General features: G+C 45.3%; 1 protein-coding gene across 1 annotated transcript in view; it reads left to right on the top strand.

Moving 5' to 3' along the window:
- The first annotated feature begins 1,105 nt into the window (after positions 1-1,105).
- The window catches only part of PPP2R1A (protein phosphatase 2 scaffold subunit Aalpha), a 36,629-nt gene continuing 24,539 nt past the window's right edge, over positions 1,106-13,195 (top strand). Inside the window, exons 1-10 of the mRNA XM_077260055.1 lie at positions 1,106-1,269; positions 2,953-3,043; positions 3,505-3,605; positions 3,689-3,921; positions 4,114-4,261; positions 4,351-4,506; positions 4,659-4,773; positions 9,567-9,637; positions 10,107-10,241; positions 11,556-11,729. Coding sequence (XP_077116170.1) covers positions 1,192-1,269; positions 2,953-3,043; positions 3,505-3,605; positions 3,689-3,921; positions 4,114-4,261; positions 4,351-4,506; positions 4,659-4,773; positions 9,567-9,637; positions 10,107-10,241; positions 11,556-11,729 — 1,302 coding nt within the window. The 5' untranslated portion in view covers positions 1,106-1,191. The remainder of the gene's footprint in view (positions 1,270-2,952; positions 3,044-3,504; positions 3,606-3,688; positions 3,922-4,113; positions 4,262-4,350; positions 4,507-4,658; positions 4,774-9,566; positions 9,638-10,106; positions 10,242-11,555; positions 11,730-13,195) is intronic.

The following is a 13,195-nucleotide window of genomic DNA, read 5'->3' as shown; positions in this document are numbered from 1 at the left end:
AAGATATGATAATAAAAAGACATACAGCTTATGCAAAACAGTATAAAATAAAGAGGAGAAACTTACAGAAATTATCTAACTGGTAGTTGCTTTCTGCTCCCTGAGGGTAGGACAAATGTAGATTGGATCACACCAGCTTCTCAGGCTGCCCCCATCATGTGATCACAATTCTCTGTAGCCTAAATTTATAACTTTACGAATTATGACCAAAAAGTTCCCCCTTCAGACTTATCAGACCATAATACGTTTCCCAATTGTTTTTGACAGACCTCATGGAGGTTTTAGCAAAATATAGCTGGGCTTGGAAGCTGTTATTTGCAAGAAAAGGCTTCCACCTCACAGGTCGGACATATGGAGAATACCAGGGAGTGTTATCACATGGAGGACACAAGACCATGACTGGCCAGAAATTCCTGCAACTCCTTTAATGTCGCTGTCGTAGCTCACAGGACCAATTTTTTTTTTCAACAATAACTTTCCACAATGAGATCCCTTTTCTGTGTTGTCAGCTGTTTACTGACCAGAAATTGTCAGGAAAATCTTCCTAGGACAGCGACACTTTGGGGTTTGTCTTTGTAAGAAAAGGCTACACATCACAGGCCGGACATATGGTGAATACAGGAGATTGTTGTCACATGAGGACACATCGAGGCCTGGCCAGTAATTCCTGCAGCTCCTTTACTGTTGTCAGGTAAATCCTCCTAGAACAGCGACACTTTGGAGGTTCATCAGAATCACTGCAAATTATATGGCCCTGGTACTATGAAACATGAGGGGAAACGTACGTTATGGTTTTGAAAAAAGAGTTAATGCAGCCATGTTGTTTGTGACCGTGATTTTGTAGTCAAGAGCAAAACTCTTCATCCCCTCACATATTGTACTGTAACTCCTGTCAGTCCCGCCATCTCTAATACTGGCACAATAACACATAATGATAAAAAAAAGGCTCTGCCCATACAAGACCTTCATCAAAATGGCGGCCTGAGCGTCAACTGATGACGTCACGGCAGCGCCTTAGTAACGGCTCACCCTAGCAACGGTCTCCAGGGAACACTGCTTAGGCGGAAGCGTTATTAGAAACGTTCACACGCCGTGACGTTACGTAAGAGGGCGGAGCTTCCTACCCCTGCATGAAAGCTTGGGAGCCCCCGTCCCCGACTCTTCATTTTCTCCCTGACAGGAAGAAGCAAGATGGCGGCGGCTGACGGGGACGACTCTCTGTACCCTATCGCCGTGCTCATCGACGAGCTGCGCAATGAGGACGTGCAGGTGAGGGCGGAGGGGCCCGGAGCCGCCGGGGAGCCGGTGCTGGGTGCGGGCTCCGGCCGTCTGCTGGGGACCGGGAAGGCCCGTGGGGCCGAGGAGGAGTGACGCCCCCTGTGTGCGCTGCATGCTGGGAGTTGTAGTCCAGCGCCGAGGCCTGACCGGCATGTAGCCCAGCTGGTAACAAACACTGAGTGCCCGCCCCCTTAGATACATCGGGGGTATCACACGGGGTGAGCTTAGATACAAGGGGGTATCACACTGGATGGGCTCGGATGCACAGATCAGCAGGTGGCCGCCATTAGTGGGGTTTTCCCATCTTATGAAGTGCTGCAAGCAGTTTGTATGTTCTCTCCGTGTTTGCATGGGTTTCCTCCGGGTTCTCCGGTTTCCTCCCACATTCCAAAGACATACTGATAGGGAATTTAGATTGTGAGCCCCATCAGGGACAGTGATGATGATGTGTGCAAACTGTAAAGCGCTGCGGAATATGTTAGCGCTATATAAAGATTATTATAAGTGCTGATGCTTTCAGGTTGTATCATCTCTGGGCTTGTGGGGGGCTGCTGAACTTCCTCTGCTTTTTGCTCCTTATTTTAGCCCCACGAGCCGTGGTCACATCCTGCCGCCGTATCGTCACCATGTTTGATAATAAGTCACACGCTGATTATTTGAGAGGCTGCACGCTGTGTCCTGGGGTCCCTTCTGTCTGGGGGGCCCTCATTCCTTGCCCTATTGCTGATTTCTCAGTGTATGAGCCGCTCTCTGTGGCTCACGGTTCTGAGGTCTCCGCTTGCTGCCGATGAGCAGAAACCTTCATTGCTTCCTGAGATCTCAAGGTCTGATGCTTCTCACAGCTGAGGGTTTGCATCAATTGCATGTAGGGAAGAAATGCACAGATTGAGCTGAGGGCTGTCATCGTCTAGAAGGGACGATTAGATTCTGCCATCACTCCTTGGTCGGTGGGGTCTGACTGCTGGACCCTCGGAATCCTTACACAGTGACTTCCTCTCCGGGTAGCGGTCACAGACCATAACTGGGCTATAGCTGCCCTGCTGCATTGCATTATGGGAACTTAGTCCATCACAGCTGGTGGCCTGGCATCAGCCCCCCATCTGTAACCATAATGATTCCTTTTTATGGAATTGATGTCTATTCTCACATTGCGGGGGAAACCACCAACAAGCTGCTGCTGACTGATCGGTTTTTATTTTTTGCTACTTCTTCCCCCAGAATCAAAAGATGCCCCCTATCCTTACAATCACCGGAGATCAGACTGCTGGCACAAGCTGGCTCTATAGATTTTTTTTGGGGGGTGGATATGTTTTGCTTTTGCAGAAAAACCTAATTCTGGAGTTTTCAATCTTAATTTTGTTTTCCTCTTTATGGTGATAACTGATTGGATCGGTTAATTTGACATTTCTTTGAACCATTTTTTTTTTTTTTTTTTTTAACGTGCAGTTGCCCCAATCGGCCGATCCCTTCTGCTAGTACTGCTATGTATAGGGTAAATCATGGTCTCCTATGAAGAGACCACTGATCCTCCACCATCATGGCTAACCATCGGGACCCTGTGATCTTGTCAGCAGGCTCAGTGGGCGCATAGAACTGGTAGTAGGAGATCAAGGATTGGGGAACTTTCTCCCTATGGTAATTTTTCGTCTTTGACGTTGTGTTTTTGTCTTGCAGCTCCGTCTGAACAGTATTAAGAAGCTGTCCACCATTGCTCTGGCCCTGGGGGTGGAGAGGACCCGCAGCGAGCTCCTGCCTTTCTTGACAGGTACTTGGGAAGGTGGAGACTGATCATACTGATTTCTTATTCTTAGGATAGACCATCTTTATCACATCGGTGGGAGTCCAACAGCAGACACTCCTTCAAATAGCTTCCAGTTCTGGAGGCAACCAAATGTATGGAGCAGTGCAGCCCTCTCCGGTGCCATGTTGGAGCCAATGCCAGCTGATCTGTGGTAACCAGGAATGGCCACTACAGTGCCACCGCTGATGGGTTGCAGTGCCCCACATCCGGACTTCTTTACACCCGTTGGTGGATGGGGGACCACTGAGCAGTGAGAAAATGGAAGAGGACTTGGTGCTACTGCAAAGATGACATGCAGGAAAAGCCCTTTAAGAGTTACTCTATGTATTGGGGGGCAATTGGTTCCTAAATACCTGATAATTTCTACTTGATCACTCAGTCGCGGTGTCAATACCAGAATCCAGTAAATGTTTTCTTTTCTGCAGATACGATCTATGATGAGGATGAAGTTCTGCTGGCCTTGGCCGAACAGTTGGGGACCTTTACCTCTCTGGTTGGGGGTCCGGAGTTTGTGCATTGCTTATTGGTAGGTGGATCTATGGTGTAAATGAATGACCCTCTCTGCCCTTCTATGTAGATGGCCTCTCTGACCACCTCTGTGTCTTGCAGCCTCCTCTTGAGAGCCTGGCCACCGTGGAGGAGACCGTGGTGAGGGACAGAGCCGTGGAGTCTCTGCGGGCTATTTCGCACGAGCACTCCCCTTCAGACCTCGAGGCGCACTTTGTACCCCTGGTGAAGCGGCTGGCCAGCGGGGACTGGTTCACCTCCCGCACGTCGGCCTGCGGTCTGTTCAGCGTCTGCTATCCTCGGGTCTCCAGCTCCGTCAAAGCTGAACTCAGACAGTGAGTGAATGGGTTAATTCTGCATTGAAATGTATATTGCCCATACAATATGGCTGACTGGGTTTATATGTCTGTATTTCATGGACTCCACAGTGCTGTGGCCTCCCATTTGGTTCAGATGGAGAAGCAGGAAAATGGGGGTGATTATTAAATGCCTTTTTTTTTTTTTTCCCCCCTCTTCCCCTGTCCTAGACACTTCCGTAATCTGTGCTCAGATGACACCCCTATGGTCAGGCGCGCCGCCGCCTCTAAACTGGGGGAATTTGCCAAAGTTCTGGAGCTGGAGTATTTGAAGAGCGAGATCATCCCCATGTTCTCCAATCTGGCATCGGATGAGCAGGTACAGACGGTAACCAGCGTCGTGGGACCGGTCCTCGCACATCCTACATGCACGCTCCCATCGAGCCCCTTTACTTGTGTTTTTCCCAGGATTCAGTGCGTTTATTGGCTGTGGAGGCCTGCGTCAACATTGCCCAGCTGTTACCCCAGGAAGAGCTGGAGCCGATGGTGATGCCCACCCTGCGGCAGGCTGCCGAGGACAAGTCGTGGCGGGTTCGTTATATGGTGGCCGACAAGTTCACCGAGGTAGGTGTGGAATTCGTAACCCACAGAAGATGCATTAAGATTTGCAGTGTCTTGAGCTCCCATAAAATGTAAAATGTAAGACCATCTTAGAGCCTCGTTATTATAACCCTCATCATTCCTAATCCCATGTCACGTCTCTACCTTACCTTCAGCTCCAGAAAGCCGTTGGTTCCGAAATCACCAAGACTGACCTGGTCCCTGCTTTCCAAAACCTGATGAAGGACTGTGAGGCTGAGGTGCGAGCTGCGGCTTCCCACAAGGTCAAAGGTAATCGCCAGGGCCTGTGACCACCATTTATCTAATGAGCAGACTGTCTTAAAGGGATTGTCTATGGCTTTGATATGTAGGCTATATTCTTACAATAGGTCATTTGTACCCAATCGGTGAGGGGGTGACCTCCGGCTCTCCCATCTATCACCTGACTAAACGATGTACGTGCTCAGAAAAAGGAAGTCTGTACTATGAATCCACATTATTCTCAGGGCGAGACGAGGCAAATCCTGCCCATGTAGTTGCAGTTAGTACTGTAAAGGGAGGCAGTACTCTCTGTGCCATTATCAATGACTGGAGAAAGATGGAGGTAGCGCTATCTTTGCCTATGTAAATACAGGACGATAGTACATTCTCTATTTTTTATTTTCTTATAATTTAGGGAGGCAGTACAACCCTGCACATCACTTTTACTTGTAAATGCAGAAAGTAAGTACTGCATCTCCATAATTTTGCATGGAGCCGGTACTATCTGTGCCTGGGTTCTTTTTTACAAGGAGGTTTTAAAACGTGATGATTGATAGTGCAGTATAGTCTGAGCAGTTATCTGTGACTGTTTACAGGGATGGAGCAGGCGGCAGTTCTCTGCTCCTATAGGGGCAGGCCGTACATACGCTGCTCACATAGCTGCAGTTAGCAGGTACATCCATCTATGACAGGGAGGCAGTATTTTCAACTATAAAATAGAGGAGGCGTGTCCTTTTTTCTTAGAAACCTGAATTAGCCTAACGATTGTAGTGAATACATAATTCATATATTATTGGGTGCTGTTAATATATCTTCACGTTTGATAAAACTCTGAATTGATCCCTGTATGCCCACCACCAATTAAAGGGTAGTAATATTAATGGATGCAATACCCTCCCCCACATTCATAGCATATAAAATTAATCCAATATGTTCCCATATATTCAAGACTACAGGGAACAATTCCACTGGCAGGGAAATATATAGTTTAATATAATTCATAATGTCTAGTTTTTTTATATTTTCATCTATAAGCAAAATGTATTTATTTTTTAATATTGTTACATACTGTCTATTGCATATAATTAGACCATTTCATAGTGACAATAATTATGTCTAAAGCTATGTAGTTAGTGCAGTCCACGGGTGACACCACTGAGCCACCTCGTCCCAGTACGATACCTGCTCATGTCTATTGTTTGTTGATGAAGTTGAGTCTTAATCTGCTTTATTAATTTTTTTTTTTTTTTTACTACGATTTTGTAAATATTAACTTAAAACATGATTGTCTTCCTTCCTGTCATGTTTTATGTCTTGACTGTACCTCTTGAATTTTTATACCATTATTTTAGTCTTTTTCCAATGTTAACCCCTTTCTGCCAGCTGACGGAATAGTACATCAGCTGGCAGATCCCCTGCTTTAAGGTGGGCTCCGGCGGTGAGCCCACCTTAAAGCCGCGACATGTCAGCTGTTTGGTACAGCTGACATGTGCGCGCAATGAGCGCAAACGGAATCGCGATCCGCCCGCGCCCATTAACTAGTTAACTGCCGCCGTCAAGCGCTGACAGCGGCATTTAACTAGCGCTCCCGGCCGCACGGCCGGAAGTGCTCGCACCGCTGACCCCCGTCACATGATCGGGGGTCAGCGGTGCATTGCCATAACAACCAGAGGTCTCCTTGAGACCTCTATGGTTGTTGATGGCCAATTGCTTTGAGCGCCACCCTGTGGACGGCGCTCAAAGTACACCTGCCTTTCTGCTACATAGAGGTGATCTGTATTTCACCTCTATGTAGCAGAGCCGATCGTGTAGTGCATGCTTCTAGCCTCCTATGGAGGCTATTGAAGAATGCCTAAATTAAGAATAAAAAGTGTTTAAAAATATATAAAAGTTCAAATCACCCCCCTTTCGCCCCAATCAAAATAAAACAATTTAAAAAAAATTAAACTTACACATATTTGGTATCGCCGCGTTCAGAATCGCCCGATCTATCAATAAAAACAAAGGATTAACCTGACCGCTAAATAGCGTAGCGAGGAAAAAAATTAAAACGCCAAAATTAAGTTTTTTTGGTCAACGCGACATTGCATTAAAATGCATTAACGGGCGATCAAAAAAATGTATCTGCACCAAAATGGTATCCTTAAAAACGCCAGCTCGGCACGCAAAAAATAAGCCCTCACCCGACCCCAGATCATGAAAATTGGAGACGCTACGGGTATCGGAAAATCGCTCAATTTTTTTTTTTTTTTTTTTAGCAAACTTTGGAATTTTTTTTAACCACTTAGATAAAAAGTAACCTAGACATGTTAGGTGTCTATGAACTCGTAATGACCTGGAGAATCATAATGGCAGGTTAGTTTTAGCATTTGGTGAACCTAGCAAAAAAGCCAAACAAAAAACAAGTGTGAGATTGCACTTTTTTTGCAATTTCATCACACTTGGAATTTTTTCCCGTTTTCTGTTACACGGCATGGTAAAACCAATGATATCGTTCAAAAGTACATCTCGTCCCGCAGAAAATAAGCCCTCACATGGCCATATTGACTAAAAAATAAAAAATTATGGTTCTGGGAAGGAGGGGAGCGAAAAACGAAAAAACAGAAAAAGCTCCGGGGGTGAAGGGGTTGACGAGTTTTTCGCCCAGGTGGCCAATTCCCCTTTTTCAGGTGTTTTGTGTTTCCCCTCAGTATATAAACCCTCTTTCCTTGTGATACTGATTTGTGCAATGTTTTGAAAGAGCTTGGTGCGAGCACGAAACACATAAAATAAAGACTATGAAATTGCTGTTCCCCTTTGGCGCTCCATCATACAGCCACGAGAGACCAACCAAAAAGTATATCACAAGCAGAAAATCAATAAAAGATGCCTTTATATTAGGTAGAAGTGGCAATTAAATAAAATGATTAATAAAATTATGTACACGTATTAAGACAGGATTACAAATATGTATATATAATAAAAACTATATCAGATCTAAAGTGTTGGACCCAAATATATTTTACAGCTATATTCCCTATTCGTGCATACCCAAAACATTTTTAAAAAAATAAAGAATGACAAGTAATGAGCAAGATCATTGTGGATGATAAGTGTGCAATATTAATAAATCATTCACTATGTTAAAATTGTACACTATTAATTGCAAAAATGTCCCAAAAGCAATGTGCACAGTGTAAGGCTAAAAAAAAAGTATAAGACCATGAAGTTTCACTGACTATACGGTCACAGCAGTTGATGCTACTCAGAAATATATAAAGTGCAAAGGTGCAAACAAACGGGGGGGAAATAGCACTGAAAATATGTGATATACCTTTAAGGGTCACCGCGCACCCTGACGCGCATTTCGGAATAACTTCCTTCGTCTGTGTTTTTAATTCATGCAGTCGCGCTGGCTACTCCGAAACATCTAGTCTCATTTTTCTCTTCCCTTGGTGTCTCTGCCCCCTTGTCTATAGGCATCCGTCATTATCCGTACATCGTAGCTATTTCCCAGCCCATTTATTGCAGTCACCCGCGGTGCCGCATCTGCCATGTAAGATATCGGTGACTCTGCTCGGTGATAAATCTCCATATTAGTATTATACATGGCTGGCTATTACTGCGAGGCGATTGCCCCGCGGATGGCACCTACCGAGATCCCGACTCTTAATGTGACGTTTTACTGTAATTAATGTCCAGACAACGCTGTGCGTTTACATAGAGCGACTGCAGGACGCGTCTGACCCCCCCCGGGCACCTATAGCGGCCACGGACCCGACCAAGAGTCCGTCATTAAGGAGCTGCGCCAGTCCCTGCACCCCAGATGGCAGGGCCATTAGGACGTCTCCTCGTTAAGCCTCTCTTCTGTGAAGGATGAGGACAGTGCCTAGGATAGCCGGGAGCGACTTGGTGTGTATCCAAGAAGGCGACAAGTCTCTGTTGTCCAGATGCCCGTGTGTCTCATAACTCTGTAGCAGAGAGGAGTGTGACTAAAGTCAGGAGCCTGAGGCCGTGCCGAGACCCCAGGGTTCCGGACAGTCGGCAGCCACGGGGGCTTCATCGGCACTACTGCACCGAAAGTAGAATCTTTAACGTACATCTGGTATCTGAGGCTCACCCTCCCCATTCATTTAGCGTCTGTTTTTCCGAGTTTTCCTCCCCTTCTTTTAACCCTTTTTTTTATTTTTGCTTGTTTTGTACTTTTGATTGACACTATATTTATTTTACCATATAGTGTTTTGGAAAACGGGGAAAAAAAATCCAAGTGCGGTGAAATAATAAAATAGAGGCTGAAAGAAGCGCAGTCACGAGGGGGCACCTATCGGGCTCTAACAAACATACTGCTGGTGAAGGTGGCAGAGGATCTGTTCTGTCCTCTATTTCAGATTTTGCCTGGTTTTTGAAGGGATTACCTGACCTTCTTGTTTTGGAGGTGATGGTCACTCATAATTTCATGTCTTCATTGTTAAAGGAATACTTCCATCTCCAAGATCCTATCCCAATATGTAGTAATATTAGCAAATATCTCCAATTAGAAATGTAGTATAGTTCTTGTGATTTGCTGTGACTTTCCTCATGTGCAGGCATTGCAGGATCTTGGGTATCCATGGTTACGACCACTGGTATAGTGACAGCTAGTTGCTAGTGGTCGTAACTTTGGATATCCAAGGTCCTTGCAATGCTTGAACATAAGGAAAGACATAGCAAATCATAAGAACTATACTACATTTTTATATGGAGGGATTTGCTAACATTTCAATTACACCTACTACATATTGGGGTAAGATCTTGGCCGGCGCCTACATGGGTATTTACTCACCACTCTTCCCTGTCTCTCATAGAGTTCTGTGAAAACCTGTCCGCTGACTGCCGGGAGAATGTGATTATGACTCAGATCCTGCCGTGCATCAAGGTAATGGCATCATGCGGCGGAGTCTGCAGCACAATCCTCATACGTTACGTGGGGATTCGCAGTGGACGTCTGTGGCATTTCTGCCACACATGAGCTTCATTTACACGGACCGTCGTGAACAGTGTTGGTGCTCGCTTCACCATTATCTTGCAGTGTAAATGGGTTTCCGATGAACCAGCGTAGCACTAATTCATTGGGTGATCTATTTTGCACGTTGTCCTGTGTAAACAGGCCAAGAACAATGGCTGTCTATGCAACACCATTAATAAGAAATCAGACGATTCATTACAATATTTACTTGTAGTTTTACCGTAATGGACGTACCACGGCAGAGGAATTTCCCACCATCGTGACACCATTATTTGATATAGGAGGTCCTGTCTCTATACCTTTACCTAGGTGGGCACGGCGAGGCATTGGACGATGATTGCAAGATCTCATTTGTGTGTTCTGCTCTTTGTGACACTAGGAGTTGGTGTCAGATGCCAACCAACACGTGAAGTCGGCCCTGGCCTCGGTCATCATGGGCCTGTCTCCAATCCTGGGCAAGGAAAATACCATCGAGCATCTTCTTCCCCTCTTCCTGGCTCAGCTGAAAGATGAGGTGAGTGTATAGCGGCTACGGAGCAATGTCTGCCGGCACGCTGTCGTATGGCGGATCAGCCACTGCCTTGCGTCCTCAACTCTTTAGCCTGATTCCTCTCCATTAATATAGACTTTGGACTATCACCCATGTGTAAATATCACAAGCACACAGTTCATTTAGTTCTCCCTCCCGCCATCCTACAAACTTCTTTCAAAGTTTCTTTTCCAGCAGATCCGGGTGATGCGCACCTTTGATTTTTTATCCACTTGGGGCAGCTTTGTGCATGACTTTGTTAGACTGGCAGCTCGTCACCAAACATATACCATATGTATGTACCCAATTTTTCAGACTGCAAGACAAGACTTTTTTTTTTTTTTTTTTTTCCAGAATTATGGGGAAAATGGGGGTGCACCTTATACACCAAATGTAGCTTACCGGGGAAGGGAGTGGTGGCAGAAGTCGGCCAATGCTGCATGTTGCAAACTTTAAGGAACGGCTGTTTGGCAGTGCTGGGCCTACACCGTCATTCTGTGAAAGTGCGGAGCCCCCACAATTCCATGGTTTTAACTCCTGGACAAAGGCTGCTGGAGGCGGACTGAGATCTTTGCTCCCCAGATTGAAATCTGCACATGTACCACATTGCTTCTGCCGCCCCTTGCACCAATGACCTAACTGGAGTGCTGATGCTGGGGTCCTCCTGAAGTTTCCCACATCGGCCATGTTTGAGCACCTCAGTTTTTGTGGGGCACTGGAAACATTTGCTTTTCTTCTATTGTCTATATAGCACTCATTTAGCACTACGTAGATGACTGAAGCCATGATAAACCTCGTCTGTCTTTTGGGTGGGGGGTCCCAAGTTAACGCTGACAGCCAGAGATTTCGCCTACTTCTGGTAGATGTCAGCAACTCTGGACCCACACTGCGTGTCATTAAGACTGCGCTATGCCTGCTTGTCTGCAAACCTCCACTTGAGACATCCTGGATGCTGCAAATACTGGGATCGCTGCAATTAAAAAATTTAAGCAATGGCTTCCCAAACAGCGGTGGGGCTGCTAGATGCCAGATCTGGGGCAGTGCTAAAGGGGTATTTCGATGTGAGCAGTTTATCATCAAGTGGGTTGGTGTAAATTTTAGAGTTCTGTGAGGCCACAACTACCATAGCGTATCTGTGCCACCCATTCTTGTTTTCTGGCGATCAGTGAAGCCGATACTGATTTGACAGTAATCTTTCCATTGGGTTACTTGCCTGGTGCCCCTTAATTCACGGTTGGACCGATGTTGGAAGGAGCTGAATTGTTGTTTCATTTCTTCACTCGATCTCTCTCCTTATAGTGCCCAGAAGTGCGGCTCAACATCATCTCCAACCTGGACTGTGTGAACGAGGTGATCGGCATCCGGCAGCTCTCCCAGTCACTGCTGCCCGCCATTGTGGAGCTGGCAGAAGATGCCAAGTGGCGCGTGCGTCTGGCCATCATCGAGTACATGCCTCTCCTTGCCGGGCAGCTGGTAAGCCGTCATCAATGGGGGGATGCAGATCTGGGACTGGTAATCGTTCAAGTGGCAATTCCCAGACAAAATGTTATTTCATCGCCAGTTTTTTTTTTTTTTTTTTTTTTAAGCTTTCTAGATGCAGTCAGTTTTTAGTATGGCTTAGAAATCTGATGGCAATATTATCAACACTTTTTGACCCTTTTTTTTTTTTTTTTTTTTTTTTTTCATTTAATTTTCTAACATTAACTTTTTTTTTTTTTTTTTTTTTTTTTTTCTAAATTGATGGCAGCGACGCATCTAAAAAAAAAAAAAAGTTAACAATGCTGGAGAAGTAATGAAAACCAGCCGGAGGGTCAGTTTTTACTTGATGTAGTACGACCCGCTCAGACATGCTCTTGTTATACACGGGGTCTGTCTGAAGCAAAAGTAACCAGAGGTTCACCAATCTGTGAACAGCTGCGACTAAAAATAGTGGAACAATTTCAGAAAAAATGTTCCTCAACGTTAAATCGCAAAGACTTTGAATATCCCTCCGTCTACAGTGCACAACCTCATCAAAAGGTTCAGAGAATCTGGAGAAATCCATGTTACAAGGGACAAGGTCGGCACTCAATATTAGATGCCTGTGAATTAGTCTCTTAGGCGGCACTATATTAAAAACGGGCATGAATCGATCGTGAAAATCACTGCAGGCGCTCAGGAGTGCTTCCAGAAATCCTTGTCTGTGGACACAGTCCGCCGTGCAATCCACAAATGTAAGAAGATCAATAATTTAAAGAAGCCACATATACAATCCATAAACTCTGCTCTCTTCTCTGGGCCAAAATAGAAAGCTGATCTGTGGTTGAATGACTTAAAACAATGTAAAAATCTATATGGAATCCTGCAGTCTCAAGAGAAGGACCATCCAGCTTATCAGCGCACAGTTCCTGTATCCGTGATGATTTGGGCTGCATTATGGCCTATAGCAGGGGCAATATTCATATCACTCGCATTCATGCTGAGCATTATATAGAGGTTTTGGAACAATATCTTCTCCATCCAAACATCTATTTCAGGGAAGGCCTTGTATAATTTATTTAGACAGTGTATTCATCACAGCAGATCTGTTCCGCAGAAGAGGAGTTCAGGTGATGAAGCGGCCACCTGCAGTCCAGACCTTTCACCAACAAAATATTTAGGACGTTATCAAACAAAAAGACCCCCGGACCGTGAAGTGCCGAGAATCGGACAAGCTGAAAACATTTCTCTCAACTCCAGCAATTGTCTCCTAATTTCTCAGACATATTTAGAGTCTTTGTAAAAACAGTGGACATGACCCGGGCACAACTTTTTTTGAGATGTGTTGCTGCCATAGTTTTCTAAATTTTTACTTTTTTCTAATGAAATGGAGAAATGTTCAACTTATGATCTGCGTCCAATGTTCTGCTGTAAATATGATCTAGCAGAAGAGGTTTCCAAATCATTGCGTTCTGGCTTTC

The sequence above is a fragment of the Ranitomeya variabilis genome, chromosome 4 (assembly GCF_051348905.1).
Source record: "Ranitomeya variabilis isolate aRanVar5 chromosome 4, aRanVar5.hap1, whole genome shotgun sequence".
In the NCBI taxonomy this organism is placed as follows: Eukaryota; Metazoa; Chordata; class Amphibia; order Anura; family Dendrobatidae; genus Ranitomeya; species Ranitomeya variabilis.
This window is presented reverse-complemented; position numbering and strand designations above follow the sequence as displayed.